This window comes from Taeniopygia guttata, chromosome 3, assembly GCF_048771995.1.
Source record: "Taeniopygia guttata chromosome 3, bTaeGut7.mat, whole genome shotgun sequence".
Classification (NCBI taxonomy): domain Eukaryota; kingdom Metazoa; phylum Chordata; class Aves; order Passeriformes; family Estrildidae; genus Taeniopygia; species Taeniopygia guttata.
The window spans coordinates 61422746-61441335 of record NC_133027.1 but is presented as its reverse complement, the minus strand read 5'-3'; the positions used below and the strand labels follow the sequence as shown (position 1 = coordinate 61441335).

At 38.5% G+C, this 18590-nt stretch overlaps 1 protein-coding gene across 6 annotated transcripts in view; it reads right to left on the bottom strand.

The window, feature by feature from the left end:
- The window catches only part of ARID1B (AT-rich interaction domain 1B), a 323798-nt gene that overhangs the window by 235031 nt on the left and 70177 nt on the right, over positions 1-18590 (bottom strand). For all 6 annotated transcript variants that reach the window (XM_030268062.4, XM_030268067.4, XM_030268064.4 and 3 more), the window contains exon 3: positions 7951-8097. In XM_030268062.4, the coding sequence (XP_030123922.3) occupies positions 7951-8097 (147 nt within the window). The remainder of the gene's footprint in view (positions 1-7950; positions 8098-18590) is intronic.

The window sequence follows — 18590 nt, the reverse complement described above, 5'->3', positions numbered from 1 at the left end:
CAAGACTCAGGCCTTTCAGCATTGCATATCTTTCAAGCACAAAAGCTGCAATTTATCTGCCAGGCACAAAATGATACAAAAACACAAGAATAAAAATTAAAAACCAGCAGGATACAGGTGGTCATGAACATTCCTGCCAAACAGGTTTGCAATGTGCTCTGACCTATCTCCTCTGACTATCCAGCCAGGTATCATCAAACCCCCATCAGCAGCAGATGCCTGAAGAGGTGCACTTGCTGGTTTCTCAGGAAAAGAAAGCTGACCTTCAGAATTTCTCCTTCAAATGAAAAAGCCTGCTTTCAGCAGAAAACCATTAAGAGATGAAGACAGCAAAAGAATGTATATATTGAGAAAATGTTTAATTACAATGAGGGAACTTGAAACTGAAGGTGCTGTTCAGTTGTTGAGACAACTCAGAGGCAAACAAATTCTTCCACTGACAGTCCTTTGGAAGATTATAAAACAGAAGTATAAACCAATTTGCTACATTTTATACATAAACAGTAGCACCACTTTGCAAGATAAAGTACTTCTCCTTTCCCAGTAGTACCGCTTAACAAATCCAAGTTACTACAAAGACAGCTATGTGCAAGGGGCAGCTATACCTGCTAACTTTAACAGCTTCAGGCCTAACAGACTGGAGTTGGATTTTTATTTGCATAAATTGAGCACAACCTCTGTAAATACTCTATTTAAAATAAAAGGGCCAAGAAAGTCTTCTCTAAATCTGAATGCAGATTTTTGGGTTTGGTCAACAAGCCTTCAGCAAAAACAAGCCTGTGTTGCTGTGACTGCTGCTCTGTGCTATGCCCTCAATTTTGTGTTTGTGCTCAGGTGTGAGTTTACAGACAATTATACTTTCTTCTTCTGCCTGACTCTATTCCTTCTAGCTACTTGGCTCTGGAAGATTATTCTCCAAGTCTGACAAGGTAGCACCTATTATGATCTTATAAATACAGAGAAATCACAGAGGAAAAAAGAGAGAGGTTTGACACATTTCCTGGAATGATATAAGCAATGATGAGCAAACAGCAGTCCCCAATGGACAACAATCATCCATTCCCACTACTGGGAGAAGATGTAGCACAGGAATCAGTTTCACTGAACTCCCGAGCTGAGCTAAGTAACCTCCATCAGATAAATAGCCTTATGCTTAACACTTATTTGCTATCATAGCAGCATCATGATTATGAAATAAGACTTTATAAAAGTAGAGATCTAACTGGCAAAGATTTGAATCAATAAGTACTCATTGAACCTACAAGGGTTCAAACTCTTGTCCTTCCTGAAAGTATCATGCGCTTAAGAAAGGCTCAAAAAGGATAAATCAGTTTAATGCACAAGTTCAATATGGTTCCGAAGTATTTCAACAGCTCTTAAATCAGTGTTCAGCAGGTGCTGGTCACTGGAGGCTTGAATAGAAGCTAGGATTTAAGTTGTGGTGTGTGAGTTTGGAAACCACTTGCTGAAAGCCTGCTCCCCTTCCCTGCCCTCCCCAAGGCCAGTCAAGTTTTACTACAGATGCAAGAAGCCAATACTGCACTCTGCCTTTTGGTAGCTCCCCCCATAAGTGAGGCTGAAATGGCTGTGGCTGGCAAAGTGTGTGTGTATATATATGAGTTCTTGATATCGTAAGCCTGGGATTAAATGTTTTACATTACTTCCCCCTAGTACTTCTTCACTCTGGAAAGAATATAATTGCTCCTAAGCTAAAAACAAGTCCAGCATTTCAGAATGGAGTGAGTGTACACCAAGCACTAGGCATCTCTGTTGCTGAGATGACAAAAGCCATGAAGGATTTATGGTACACAAGAAGCAGTGGTGTCAGCCACTGCTGCTGACAGCAGGCAACTATCTCTTCTAAACATTAAATTTGATTATGAGTTCCTATATAACTGTAATAGCCAACTTCCACAAAGAATACTTTCCTATATGCCTGGCAGCAAATGTCAGATTAACACACAAGCTTGTTCTTTCCTAGACTTCATGTCGTTCATAATCCAACAAATATTAAATGCAACCACTCATCTAGTGGTAGAATGATTACAGATACAAAAGTTTCAAAAGGACAGAAGGACAAATTATTTTTATTACAACTTCTAAGACATGTGCAGATGTATGGTAGTCCTTAAAATAAATTTAAATTTAAGTCTGAAGGATCTGAAACTAAACTACAGTACAGTTGACTGCTAATTCTGTGCCAATTTCGAGTAGGTTAAGAGTGAAGATTTTACTATAAAGAGTGATTGCATCGAGGTACACCAACTTGGACTCACTGAGGACTGTCTGTATTACTTTCTTGTGAATTTGATATTTGCAAGTACGACAGTTATTCCTATTATTACAATACTATTTTTGTACAGTGTTACACCCCAAAATAGCCTGACAATGTTAATTAACATGTTGCTTATTATACTGTTTAAAGAACTTTAGCAGTTCACATTGAATTTAAAAACAATACTTCATCTTCATTGTACCAAAATCCCTTTAATAATTTGGTGCATTTTGCCACAATACAATTTGTTCTGTTTTCATGACAGTCATACAGATTGGACATGAAAACAGATTAATTAGTTTCACATTTTGTTCACATTTTCAAAGACTGTTTTAAATCAGGAAATGTTTTATCTGTCCTACCTTGCGCTGACTCAACGCTAGAAACAGATGTCTGCAAGAAAACTTTCTCATCATCATCTCAGGCTTAAAACCGAGATTAATTAAACCACTGATCCCAGTTTAGGGAAACATAGAGAAGTCCCTCATAGAAGCATCAAAGGGTCTCCAACCCTCTGCCTGGACAGACTGACCAAGGTGTCACCAGAGATGCTTCCCATCTTCCCACATATACAGCCTTCCTGCTTCAGATGCCTTTCTACCTGGGACTACTAAAACAATTCACAAATTCCTACTGGCCTAAACTGCATCTGTCCCCTGGCCCAGTCTCAGGGGAAAAAACCCCCACCAGTTAGTCTTGCTCTTTATTTCTCCTATACATTTTGCGTTGGAAAACAATCTTGCCAAGATCAGTAGGTAAGGTGTATTATTCTGGGGGCCAAACAAGATATTGGCCAGCTTTTAGAACACCTAAATAAAACCTGTGAGACAGTGAGAGCGTGTTGTTCATTCGCTTGTTTATAAAACATTTTCTCCTTTTAAGTAAAAGCAGACTAAAGAGTGAGCCTGAACTACTTAGAAAAACCCATAGTAACCACAACAAATGATGTACAAACACACACACAAACTCTTTGTGCACAGAGGACTTTTTTCCCATTTAATCTTATACCCGTATGTGAGAAAAAAGATCAGCATTTTATTCTGGAAACTTGCAAGCAGAGGGCTTCCAGGAAGGTGTAAGACAAAAGATGACCTCATTCAGGGTAACAGCAGTAGGTATAGAATAAAATCACTATTTTTGTTTAACTAAGAGCGAGACCATAACTATTTTGCAGATCCATTTCATCTGTCAAAAATTGATATGGTCCCAATTCATAAAATAACACAATAAAGCTTAAAGGCACGATTCTATCTTGATACATAAGAACACATGCTACATAAAGCAAGGAAATATATAAACATGGCTGTTTACAAGCCAATTGGAAAGCATAATAACCAAAAATATACATCACACTATCTTAACAAAATAATGTTTAATGATGACAGTTTAAGTTTGCAATTACATGACATTCTTGAACAAAATATCACTTCTACTTATGGCAAAAGATTTAAAACTACAAAAACAAGCGAAGCATTTATTCATTTATATGCCATTTCAAGATGAAAAGCTCTGCCAAGGGCAAACTATAGTAGTATAGCACATCTTTCTTCCTCTTTTTTCTTTCAAAGAGCAGTAAAGGTAAAAAGAAGTTAAAGAAAAAAAATCAAGGCAGTATCTACATCTACTGGCAATATCTAATGATCAATGAATCTGCTACTGCAATAAATTTGCTTAAAACAAAGCTTTTCCTTTAATGGTTTTTACACAGCAGGCTCCTGATATGAAGAGGGGATGACTGATGCTAGCTTACAATACGGTTCTATAGTAAACTGTGCCAGTATTACTATCAAATCACCTCTTATGAAACTCCCTTTCTGCCTACCATGCAATCAATTTAACAAAGATCTAAACAACTTAACAGTTCAAACATTCAAATAAATCCCATTCTCCTCCTTCCCATCTATGCTTATTAGAAGAATGAAAGTCACAAGTCACTGGAACAGTCCCAGAAATTGTTTTATCTGTTTACTTTTATAAGACAAGATTGCATATTGAATTCAAATGAGTCAAGGAAAAACAGCAATGGTTTCACACTTCCACAATATGTGAGAAATGAAGACGAGCACCAATTCAAAGGCACAACACAGAGTTATACCTGACCTCAGGAGCTCACTCACAATGTGTCTAAAAGAGCAAAAATAAAACATCATCTGCAAGAAATTTCACATCAGTTTTCTCCCTATAACAGAACACCCAGATCATCACACTATGGAGTTTTACATAAAAGGAAACTGGTGGCAAGAAAAAGTCTATCATCCAGACAGAATAAACACTATTTTCAGCTTTATAATCTCCAAAACAAGTAGCCTGACATAAATCTACAAGGGAAATAAAGAAAATACAGACAGGAAAAGAAGGCAAATTAGAGAAGCCTTCTTTCCCCAGTCTAGCATTTCTCTTTTCCCTCCTGAAGCAAAACCAATTCAATCACATTCACATCACAAAATCAATATAGAAAGACAAAAAAAAAAAAAAAAAAGGTTAATGAAGAATATAGAAAACATAAAGGAAATTAATTTGCAAGCTGAAAAGAAAGAACAAAACTAAGGATGACAGACAGAAAGGATGACAGATTGTATGACTGAAACTACCTCAGCTTTCTAATTGACAGGATTATATAAACAGGATGTACTGATATTTTTAGGAGAAGAAATAAGAAAGATACACCAACTGGTGCAACAGGTAATATATGATTCTGCAGTTTATTTTAAAATTGCGTTTAGAAAATGTAAAGACAGTTTTAAGCCATAGCAACACAATCATATGTATTCAAAGAGACCTTCAGAGAGAGGTCATATAGTCAAACCTCCAGTTCAAAAGAAGCCTAGCAAGAACAGGGTGTTTCGGGGCTTTGTCTAGTTGAATTTCTCCAATGATGGAGATGGCAGTCTCTCTGGAATTTTGTGGGGCTTATAATTTTTGAGTTTGTTTGTTTCTTTTAGAGAGTTGCAACATCCCTTTTCTTAGTGTGTCCCTATTGCTTCTTGTCCTTCCATTGTGCCTCTGAGATGAGTTTGGCTCTGTTCTCACCCACATTCCCCAAACTGCTACTTCTCCTAAAACGAAACAAGTACATACTCCTAATTCTCTTGCTAAAACTTTAATCAAATTCTTCATTTTTTTCAAGGTAATCAGTCTTATATAAGCAGGGATATGTATGCTTAAGTAAGCACAGTTTGTAATTTTTTTCTGTCAGCAGCAGAATTTGACATATGCTCAAAACTTTTTTTGGTTTTTGTTTAGTATTAATTTTTGTATTTCACATTGGTTACCACTTGATGGTAATTCTACTATGCGTTACCAGCAGAGAAAAAACACTTCTGCTGAAATGTCAGAAATATAGGCTTCAATTTCTTGTGTTAGGAATTGTTTTCTAGATGAGCAGTTCTCAAAGAATGGGAAAGTGCACAGTGGTGAGGTTTTACAGAGAAACATGACAGAAGAGGAGTTCATCTGCTGATTCTTCTTGAGAAAGGGAGAAGAGCAGCCATGGAACCAATCTCGAGATCAGGAAAGAAGCAAGCCCCAAGGTGTTTTAGGACTACTTACTATTTATACAAAATAGTCCCATCTACACACAAAAACTCCAATTACACAGTGAAATAATCATATAATTCAGAACCTGGGTCAGAGTCCAAAACTTAAGAGGCTGACCACTACTGAAGAATAACCATTCATAAACCATCAAGAATTCAGGCAAAATTCTCACAGAAAGGACTACCAACTGCAAGGCTGTATTGCTAAGGACCTAATGCATCATCTCACCTTGCAGACTGAGGCAAAAGAATGCCTACTGACCTTCCTAAGACGCCTGTATCAGCCTTGGAGCCTGGATTTTGACTGTCCTTCAGTGTCACTTCAAATCCTCAAAAAGGGAATTTGGCTACATCAAGGCTGGTATCTTTTACCTGTGAATCTGCCCCTGCCTTTCTCTTCATCCCAGTTCTCAGAAATTCAAAATATATGGAAAGCTTTACTATAATTTTACTTTCATCCTTCTATGATCCCTCTCACTTCATTGCACAAACCTTCTCTTTCCCAGCTATGATAGCAAATGATGTAATCGGAACAGCTATCAACAGATAAATCAGTACCTTGTTACTCTTAAGGCCTATAAAGTTGGAATGTTTTGTATATTTTCTAAACCAAAATATTAAATCCGTTCAACTGACAGTATATTTATAACATGACAAGGTGTCCAAGGCAGAAAAAAACCATTTCAATTTCATATACTGTGATATGTAGACATTAGAGCAGCTGTGTTTCTTCTATCTTATAGGCCATATTACTGGGTCTTTATCTGCTGAGACTTCACCAAGATGCTTATGAACAGTATTTTCAATCATAGAGAAATCAAGCATTTAATGGCTAAGTAAAAAAGGAAGAAAATTAAATTTAAAGACACAACTGCAATCTTTAAAATTGCAGTTACATATAATCCAAAAGACAGAATGTGTGACATTTACAAGAATATCATAGATACAATTAAGAATTCTATTTCATAAACCATCCAGCATTTTAATGAAAAAAGTTAATTCTCAATGGAATTTTAAAATGTAGATGAAGAAAAATTAACATGTAATTACACAGTGAAATTATCATAGCTTTATTTTAAAGTCAAAGGAGGGGAGTCTCCAGTATCATTGCCACATCCAGCATCTTTTGTTGGTTTATTTTACGCACTATTTTTATTTCAAGCTAAGATTTCTTTGCACCAGCATAATCACAAAATGTTAATCAACCATGCCTGACAGAATTCCCCAGTGACTTGCAGCAAGTGCTGATGCTTCCACTAATATCCAATCTTGAGCAACTCACTTTTGTTAGATTTCCCAGGATGGTGAGTATGCTTTAGTTTCATCCTTCCATTTCCAGATCACCTCTCCATGATAACAGAGCTGAGACTGCAGACAGAACTGAGACTACATGTTCAGCTGCATCAGCTATGCACATCCATTTTGTTCAGTATCTAAAATCCAAGTGTTTCTCCAGCTCTGGAAACAAGACCCATACATTATCATATCTGATCTTGGTTAAAAACAGAATCACTTGAAATTAATTTTAATGCTTAATATAAAGAGCACAATTCAAAACCAGCAATGGATAATGGATTGTGTGGTTTCACTAACTGGATGTGCAAATTGACAACATTTAAATTAATAGCTGTAATATCCATTTAAAATATCTTTTAAGAAGCTCCCTTGACAAAGCAACTCCAAAATGCCTGGAACTCCTCCACAAAAATCCCAAAACAGCAGTGACCACACTAGATGCAGGAATTCTCAACAATGTCTGTCTTGTGGGGAAACAACATAACAAAAGCAAGGATGCTGGAGCTCTTGATGAGCTCCAGCACCCACTGACATCTCAAGAAATTGCTACCTGTTTTTAAAAGCACAGATGCTGGGACAATTCGCACTGGCTTTACCTTAAAAACACGGTACAACATTAAGCCTGAAAATGCGTGCAGATGTATTTGTGCATATATCCTGAAGGCCATTCAGAAACATGTGGTCCGATTCCACGTTTATTTAATTTTGGTCAATTTATTATTCAATTATTGTTATTTAGTTAACAGTGTTCCCTCAATAAGATGAGGGGTGGGTTTTGCTCATTGCCCACGGGTTCCTTTAACACTTCCAGGGTGCCTGTCAGTAGAGGAGGACAGTGCTTACCTGCTGAGCCTGGTACCTCTGCTGGGCCTGCGACAGGTACTGTGCCTGGGGCGGCAGGTGCTGCGGCTGTGGCTGCTGGTTGTAGTACGGCTGCTGGCCCTGCTGGCAGTAGCCACTTACACCTTGCTGACCATACTGAGGTGGGATCTGTTGGAAGAGCCAAGCAAAGCAAATTCATGAGTGGAAGCAGAAGGACATGAAATCAAGCTGTGTCCCACCCGTATGGCAACCTCAGCAGAAGTGATATTCTCAGCTATACGCTTGACCCAGCGGTCTGACCCCTCCACTCAGCAGTTAATGGGAGCCCTTAGACCCTCTTGCCTTAGCAGGAGGAGTAAGGCCAAGTGCTCTGCATAGTTACTCTTTCCAGAGGAGCTTCTATGGAAAATGCTACGCTTCTGAACATCACAATTCTGTAATGCCCACCCTTAAAACACAGAAGCAGTTATTTGAAATATTTGCTCTCCATGGGCACACTAGTGAGGCAAATCAACAGAGGAATCATTCTAATGTGCTGACCCAAAAGTTGAATTGTGGAAAAAAGGCACAACTGCTTTTAAATAGACATTGAAAGATAAATGGTTTTTGTATTTATTTGGTTTTTTTTGAGAAATCAGGTGCTAATTTTTACTTAATGTTTTGCCCACAACCCTTAGGTTTTTATTGTTTGTATTTAAGCCTTAGACGAAAGTCTTGGGGTTTGACAAATTTTGGTTTTGACAAGTTCAATCTCTCTTAGTTTTCTCCCCACTACTAAGAAATACTTTTTTTAAAAAAACAACACCACAAAATAATGTGCTACACACCAGTTGGAACATGTATCATGTACTGAGAACCTGCACACACTGAGAATCTGTTAGAACCAAACCAAGTCGCTTACAGCGTCAGAGAAATTTTCTGCATTGATTTAGTCTGTAAGCCTTGTATCAATAGCCACTGACATTTTCTTGAGGTATTTGAAAGAGCACACTTTCAATGGACTCCTGATATGGTGCCCAGATTTCCTTAATTTTAGGTACCTATGCTTTTCCCCAAACTCTGGAATTCAGATTCATTTCAGATGCAGCACATGACTTCTCCGTTCTAGAATGGACTTCCCACTGGTCCTGCACATCTCTGCCCTAAGCAAGTGTCTCAAATACCTGAGCATATCTGAAATGCTTTGATCTCTGAACTATTCCCACCGAGTTTCTCATACAATGATAGGTCTGTTTATTCAACAAGCAAACAACTGTTCTACCTAAAGTTAATTCACTATATTCATTCAACAGTATTTGCTAGGCAATAATAATATTAATAATAATATGTTAAATTTAAACACCTGCTTAGGCTGTTTTTATTATCACAACTTGATCTGCTCCTATTACTTCTGCCAGAAGTTGGCAGTCCTACCTCTTGGTTACTCCTAAGGTCAGCACTGTAACCCCACTCCTGCACTTGCTCTCTTTGCCTTTGCTTCCATTTCCTTTCCCATCATTTCACAGGCAGTTGAATGTTTCTGTGACCAAAGCAACACTTTCTGACAAATACCCTCTCCCTGATGATGCATAAATGAGGCCTTTATAATGCAAACTAAAAAGGGTGGGCTGGAATATCATCAGGCAAACAGACAGCTGGAGTCTGGGATGTGACAGAAGACCACATGGTGATTTGCCCATCATCTGTAAAGGTCACAGAGCCTGGACTGGTTCCTATAAAAGGCTGAGGAGAAACCCATGTTGGGGTCCATCTGGGTTCCAGTTACACCAGGAAGAAAAGGAAAGATACCATGACAGCAAAATATAGGCTGCTAGGAAAAAAAAAAAAAAAAGAGAGAGAGAGAACTTGAATGCCCAATTGACCAGATGGTAACAAAGCAAAAGATCAGATGCATGAGCAACCAGAATATTTCTAGAATAAAGATACTTGTACAGGCGATCTGGAGTTCACCTGAACATAGGAGCCAGGTCACTGGCATATTAAGTGCAAGAAAATGAAATTTTAAAATGAAGAAGGGATTAAAAGAACACATGGTAAAAAAGCATGGTATTGCTATGTCAAATGAAGATGCTGAGAAGCTGAGAAGACTCAAAGAGTGAAAAATGGACACGCAGTGACTGCAGAGTGAATAGAGCGGAAATAAGAAATTCTAACAACACATGGACTTCTACACGAAGAGGAGTGGACTGGATCACTGGAACATCAAATTGCAAACAAAAGCACTAATAGTAGTCATATAAGAAATATGGTAGAAAGGAAAAAAAATTGTGGGGTGACTAGTAGGCATCATCCTGAGCTACAAATTCAGGGAGAAGACTGCTTATAACAAAGTAACATTATATACTACATAGCATTTAAAAACTAATCAAAATAAAACTCCACCTCACCAAGCAGCCGAGGTCTGGAGCTTGGTCAGATAAAAAAGATTGAGTGCTGGAACCACCATGCATGGCCAGACTACAACGCTGACAGCAGCACACTAGCAAGATCAGCAAAAGGCACACCGCAAGATTGATTAGGGGGAGATTTCAACTCCTCCCAGACAGACTGAGTAAGCAGACTACAAAGCTGAGACCACAGTATCAGATAACTCTCAAAGGTTGCTCCATGGAACTGCTGGTTAGGGAACCTGCATGAGGAGCCACTGCCTTTGGCTCAGTCCAGAGCAGCAAGAATCATCTACTCCTGCATCCTGCAGCTGCAGAACCACTGTGCATCAGTGACCATAAAGGAGTTAAATTGAGCATCCATACAGGAACAATCAAACCCAAGGAATCTACTACTGTCGTGCTTAACTTCAAAAAGTGTAACTTCACAAAAAATGAGAAAGCTTGTTAAAAGTAATCTCAGACAGCTATGAGAAATAAAATCTGACTGGCAGCATCAAAGCTGTTTAACAATAACCACATGGAAAGCACAGAAACAATATTCACCACCCATTCAGAAAGATTTGATAAGAGTAAAGGGACACCAGCAAGGCTCACTGCAGCTTTCTAGAGGTAAAAAGGCAATCCCCTTCAATAAGCCAGCGCCAGGTCCAAATGAGGAAAACAGAAAAGACTGTAAACTCTGCCACTTCAAATATAATAAGACAGGCCAGAAAGAACTGTTGGAACAGCTAGAAAAGGGAATCAAACGAGTAATGATTCATTTCTTCAAACACATCAGAAGTAGGAGGTCTGCCAGAGTCTGAAATGACAAATGATGATGAAGGTATAAGGGGAGATACAGAGAGCACAACGCCATCACAGAGAAGCTTAACAAAATCTTTGGCTCTAGTGTGCACTGTGGAAAAATCTTGGAGTGTTCCCATGCTGGAGTCCTTTATGAGGGACTTGATAAATGTCTCTCAATCTGATGGAACTTTTCATGGAATAAAGTGACAAATGAACAGTCAGAAGGGGCTTGGGACCATAAAGTATCACTCCAGAGGTCTAATCAAATTCAAAAAGCTGAATTACTAATGACCACATACAGCCTCTGAATTGGAGCCACCTTGGTATGTGAGAATTGCAGTATGGCTTAAAAAGAAAAGTCAGAGATTTGAATAATTTAAGACTATGTAACACTGATGACTGTTCTGGATAAATCAAGACGGAAAAGAATGAAGATGAGATTTAGGAAACATCAACACAGCAAAAGAAAATCCCTCTCTACTGACTTCTTGGACTTAACTAGGAAGGGTCAGACAAAAAGGTTCAGGGAAATACAACAAAAATCATCATAGGTATAGAACAGTTTCCATAAAAAGCACCTATAACCCTTTGAGGATGGAAAAGTCATCAGGAAGTAGGAACATGGTGGAAAGCTACAAAAGTATCTTGTCCAACAACAATTAGGATGCATTCAATAGCAGAAGCAAACTTCAAAACAAGAGGGAAACAGGTTTTCTAGTCACAGAGGTAGCAGATGTTTAGAAGTCCTTGCCAAATGATGTTTTGAAAGCTGAAAGTTTATGTGGGCTCAAGCAAAGACTGGACAAGTTCACAAAAGAGACATCCTCTGAGGGTTACCAAATTTATAGAGCCACATCTGGCTCAGGAAGTCCCTGAAGTGAAAATAGCTGGAGGCTTGAAGAGTACTGGGGGAAGTACCACGTGCTTGCTTTGTTCTGACTCTCCTCCAGGCATCCAATTAAAGCCTCCACTGGAGGCAGGATATACAGGGCTGCATGAACCCTTGATCTGCCCTGATAGAGCCATGACTACGTTCTCAACTCTTTTCAAAAGATAGTCGAGTCTCTGGAGAAGACAATGAAACTTTGGTCTGCAATATACTTAGTAACAAATGTAAGCAACCTGAAGAGGCAATAACACCTTGACTGCCAAAGCTCTGAGACTGCTCCATTTTCTTAAGTGTTTCCCCAAGCAATCTGTTTTCAGACACTGGTTTCAGAAAATGTACCAGGCTATTCTTCTGATCTTATATATCAGTTACTTATGTTAAAATTTTCCTCCATATCTGCCCAATTCAAACTGTTTTAGAAAAACAACCAGACACCACCACTTAAATACAGCAACAATCATAATGCTACATATATGTTTGGATGCTGTTCTCTTCAGTGCAGAGACTCATCACCACTGCCTTAGCAGAAAACTCCATATAATGGCTGTGGCTATTTAAATAAACAACAAACAACAACATGAAAATTAATCCTGCTTTACTAATGAGGATCACAAGATACTGCTTATGGACAAATGTTTATTAAACAGCATACAAAAAAAAAGGTTAATGAAAATCTCCCCAGAACAAAACAAATCTAAAGCCAATTACTTACAATGCTAGGAGTGAATGACCCAAGCATCCTCTTTCTTCATAAAATAAAACCCACCCTCCCCTGCTCCCTTACACTCGTATTTTTCGTGGCCACACATTGCAGGAGACAATTTAGCAAACTTCATCATGCTTGTGGTAGTGCAGACATTCTGGGGACAGCTGAAGAGAGAACAGACCTGAGTTTGAATCTATTTCTAGGCAAGCACAGGAACTGTAATAATTCCTTTGGACTACTATCTGACTTGCACTGCATAAATAGCATTATTTTGGGAGAAGTATGACTGACCATAACTGATTACACCACTCTGAACACAAAGAAAGAAAGGATGAGAATAGAAGGAACAAAATTGGCAGCCAAATGAAGAGATGGGGAAAATCCAATTAAACCTATAACTTAGCCCATTATCTTTAATTCTTGCTTGAATAAGAGATCTGGTGGCAGGCATTTTTTTCCAGTTAATACCTTGATAGAAATGGAAGTTTTAAGTAATTTTTGCATGTGCAATCCATGACTGATGTCGAAGAAGAAGGATCATTAGACAGCATTAGAGTCATTATAATAATTTTTAAAATTAAAATGTAACAGAATTAGTGTGTTAGCACAGGTACACTAATAATACTAGCAATAGGCAGCTACTGTCCTTTTACACCATCCTGATGGCTAAATCCAGTCAATAATGGAAGCTTTCCATAGTCCCTATCACAAAAAGCTCTGCGAAGTCACTCTGCGATCCACCCGAACAGATCAGATACCCTGACATGCTCACTACAGGGGAAGAGCCCTGGCTACATCCTTGCTTCACCCTGAAATCTACTGGGTGCCCAAAAAGTGAGGCATGATATTGGATATCCATTTCCCTGGATGATACTGGTGGAAGTCAAGAGCACAACCTGGAAGCTGTGGACCACAGTGTTGTGATATAAAAATCTGGGGGAAAACAGGTCTCTCTGGCTTGATCAGCATTAAGCCTGGCTTACAGAGAGAAGAAAAGCTGAACTTCAGGGGCAGCGGTGCCACTCAGAAGAAAGGATGGCACTACCTGGTTCTACAGTGGCACTACAGTGGCCAACTTTGCTGAGGAACAGTGAGGTAGAATATTGTGAAACAAGTACCATCCTGAGTAATACAATCATCAGTAACATTCCACTTTCTTAGCATCTGTAACACTGTAATTACATAGAAATTAGAATTTTAAAATGTATAGTGAGGGGTATTCTCAGAAAAATAAAACCCTGGGTACTTTGCACTAGGAGTAAAACAGTGCATTCCTTCAGTTAACAAAAGGTTACAGTGCTTAATTCTAATTATTTCAATTTTACAGTGATCAGTTCAGTTGTAACTATAAAGAAAGATGTCATTTAGTTCCTATCAAACATTCAAATAAAACACTTGTGATTTCCAAAACAACTTCTGCTTCAGTTTTAGATTTCCAAAGTCAGACCTCTGCCAAACCCTAAGTATTTTCCTCCAAACATTCAAACCATGCACTTCCCCATACTTACCAATAGAAAGCTGTAATAGGAAACTAACTCCTTGACTTTCACACACTTAACAAAAAAGTCTGGTTCATATCAAAAACTTTCAAATTCACATAATTCCAGGTCTACATCTGTACGTTTAGTTGAATTATAGGAAGGAGAAAAATATAATATGCTTATACAGCATAAGGAAATCCTCTGGCACATGTTCAGTAGAATATTCTGTCACAGTTGGGGCAGCATAGTCTCCTGTCTCAAATCAACATGTTCAACCCCAGCATGCTTGTGCACACAATCTTAATGAAGGCTAAAAATCCTTCTCACTGAATGACAAAAAAAACAAAAAAAAAACAAAAAAAAAAAACCAAACAAACAAACAAAAAAAACACAAAAAAAAAAACCCAAAAAAACCCCCAAAAAACCCTAAAAGGAAACCAAGTAGAAAGCTGGGTGTTGATGTCAAGGCTATTAATCAGAGGTAGATCTGAAATCCTGATGCTACGGCATTTCATTCATACATTCTATAAATTCTATTACTTCTTATCACTTAGCTTTAATCTTTTGACAATACATTGGTCACAATGTTCACCTGTGTTACTGTCGTTCCTACACTGCTTGCCTTTACACTGAAGTATGAACTTTAACATCTTATTAAGAGCCTTTAAAATATTAACACTAGGCCTGATACTGGTCCACCCTGTGACCCAGAGCATGGAAGCAAAAGCATAAAAAGCATGTTTCTCTGTCGCAGAACAAAAATCCCCATTCCAGAACTTGCAAGTTAGTGGATTTTGCAGAGTCATTAAATGCATGCCTATGTTGAAGACTGCAGTGCAGCACACAGATCTGCAAACTAGCTCAGATACTGGCAGGAGCCTACACCAAAAGCTGTGCTCAGCTAATTTGCCCTGCTCCACAGAAGGGTGAATTAGGTCAAAGGGAGATCCACCCTCTTGTAGCCAGACTGCTTCTTGTACACAAGCCAGTTCATTAAAAAAGGTAGCTTAACTGTCTTTACAAGACACTGCAGTCTGCAATGCAGTCATACCCAGTACTACAGAAAGGACAGGACTTACACACATGCCTGTAATCCCCTTTTCCCCAAGCAGTACATGGCAGCACAACTACACCACTTGTCCGTGCAATGTATATGGCATCACATATGTACCTGTCATAAGGTGCTCTCTACATACTGCCTTTTACTCTAGCTTAAATCAAAACAACATGAGCTAACCAATTATTAATCAGGCAATTTTCCTATCCTAAAAAAGCCCCAAACCAACCTACCAAAAAAAAGTGTAAAAAATCTTCTAAGATTACATGATTAAGGAACTCTCCAGTCAGAAAATACAGATGTTAAAGTTCCAAAAGCAACATTAACTGAGCCATGTTATACATATATAGCACCTTCTCTTTCTGATTTATGTTGTCAAAGGCATTTCATAAAATACAGGGGATGTGAAATGTAGCTTAGTTACTGTGGCTGCTAGAATCTTATCATTTATGTTTTCTGACTTCTTAGCTGTGCAACCTTCACATCTTATTAACATAGTTTTTTGCATAGATTGTAGTATGGAATAGTACTTATGTTTTATGTATTGACATATTTTTGATGTACTGAGATTTTGAATAAGTTTGCTATTCTTCATGATGAGAGCCAAATAAATAAAGACTACTGCCACAAAATAGTCAATCATTTATACGGAAAAGCAATATCTCTCCTTCCAAAAAAGAACACTTTGATTCCCCTGTCAGAAATTTATGAAAACTACCTCTGCTGTAAATGCTAAATCTATGCCAATATCGCAACCAACTCCCACTCCCACCTTCCCCTAAAAACAACAAACAAACAAAAATAAAAAATTTGCATGTTTCAGGTGAGCTAAAATTAGTTTCAAGGGAGAGGTAAACAGCTGAGTCTAGAAATAAAAGGAAGAAATTTTTCCTACAATAGTGTTGATTAGCACAGTGCATTACAGCTTGAACTGATGCAACATTTGGTCCATTCTGCAAGTTAAGGGAAGAAAATATGATAATCTCCAGTAAGAGATTTCCACACTGCTCTATCTATGCTCTCAGACCGACACTATAGCGAAGACTAAAAATTTGCAACAGAATTGTTTTTAGAAGTGCTATTTTGATACAGTGCATTACAAATAGAAATCATAGTGCCTACAAACACACACACACTCTCAAGTGATGAGTCAGGTAAAATATCTATTCTTATACTCTGCCTTCCTTACTTTTTTAAAAAAAAAGTGATCAAAAGAATTAAAAGGGATCATGTAATCTGCTTAAGTAAGAGGTTTCCACTTCACAAACCAACATAAGGAAAAGCACATCACAACTGTCACAACCTGATCTCTGGTGATTCTAATGATTGTGGCTTCAGTAAAAAACTTGTAGGAAACCTCACCTCTTGCTGTGTGAGTAGCAAGAAATTCACCTACGAAATGCCAGCCATTACAGAAAAAATGCAAAAGCCTATATTTAACAGATTTTAAATCATATAACAAATAATTTATTACAGGGCACTTCTTGAGCATCCATGAATGGAATAAATAGTGATATTTGAGCCTGAAATTCTCTAGTTGCTATTTACGTTCCAGGAAATTTGTAACAATTTTGACCACTATTTCTTAAATTGTGCTTAAAATAAAATATGGTTGAAAAAATACAGAGAAACTTATTTCTTCAGACAAATTCTGCAATGCCATTCAAATCTTCTAAAGCAGGGAACACAAATGAGACGTATGGGTTGAGTTTGAATAGCAGGTAATCCCGCTGCATGAGTAATCCTCCAATTTTATGCCTTTATACACAGAGAGACCACTAATACTTAACTACTGGAGACTGAAAAATCCCTCAGTAAAATAGCTTTCACTCTACATTTCTTCCGGTACATAGTCTTGGTAGGAGGAAAAATTGCAAACATTCTTTAATCTCAGTAGTGAGAAAAGGCAGAATGTGCACACACCCTGTTTATCACTGCTCCCCTGGCATCTTGCACACCCTTGAGTTTTCTTTCTTCCAGTCTTTCAAGAGAAAAGGGTGATTTTTAATTAATTCATGTTCTCCTCCAAAGATATCAATCTTGATGAATACTGTCTTTACCATTCCTAAACTCAATGGCTTTCAGAACTAAATCATTTGAGATCATTCAGAGCTCTTCACCGTATCTCTTAAAACAGCAGAAGAAGAATATAAAAGATCTTCCACAGGGAGCAACGCCATGCAAGTCTTAAGCAAGCTAAGCTTTTCTCTTCTTTCCATCTAAACTCATCTGGTTCCACATAGGGCTTCACAGACCCTTACAGTGCACACCCTCTTTCCCTGACAGCTGCTTTCCTTCCTTTATTGTTATCCTGCACTTGTGGAGGGACAACCCCAGGCACCAACCTGCTCCCGCTCTACTCTGCAGGACTCTGTCCAGCTCTGGGCTCCCCAGTGCAAGGGAGACATGGACATTTTGGAGAGACTTCAACAAAGGGCCACAAAGATGATTAAGGGGCTCATGCATCTGTGCTATGAGGAAGGGAAAGAGAGCTGGGACTGTTCAGCTTGGAAAAGAGAGGGCTCCAGGGAGACCCAATAGCAGTCTGCCAGTACGTAAAGGGACTCTAAAAGCACAGGGCGTTAGTACAATGGCATGTAGTGACAGGACAACAGGGCATGGCTTCAAACTGAAAGAAGGCAGGTTTAGATTAGGTATGAGGAAGGAATTCTTTACTGTGAGAATGGTGAAGCACTGGAACAGGTTGCCCAGAGAAGCTGTGGATGCTCCATCCCTGGAAGTAAGTGTTGAATGGGGCTTTGAGAAACCTGGTCTGGTGGAAGGCATCCCTGCCCACAGCAGGCTGGTTGGAATTTGATGATCTTTAAGGTCCCTTCTGACCCAGACCATCGTATGACTCGATACTTCAGTTTAGCAGTGTCTTAGTACAAAGTCTTCTGCCAAGGGGCGCACCCTGGTCTTTAACAGAGAACCCCTCTGGTTTTGGCCCAGATACCTTTGACAAGGTCACCAATTTTGAGTTAACCCCCACAAACAGCAGACCAGTACGTCATCCTCTGTTTTGGTTCTTCACTGTGTTATGGGATATCACCCTTTTAATCAAGAAAAACTTGCAATGACAGAACAGCTTTACAGATCTTTGTGTTCCCATTATGGATTTGAATCCCCAAGTAGTGTCCACAGCATAGGTTGGCCCACACACGAAATAAAAGGGATGACTCCAATATCTATCATTTAGGTTCAGCAATATCTGTGATAAATCTAGTAATTTGTACAGTCCAAATTCTTCTAGTTTCTTCTATTATAGTAGGATCAAAATCATACTTTTCATCTGGACACTAAAAATTCCCCACAGCAAGGAATCTTGAGGCAAAGAGAATGACTGGCTGAA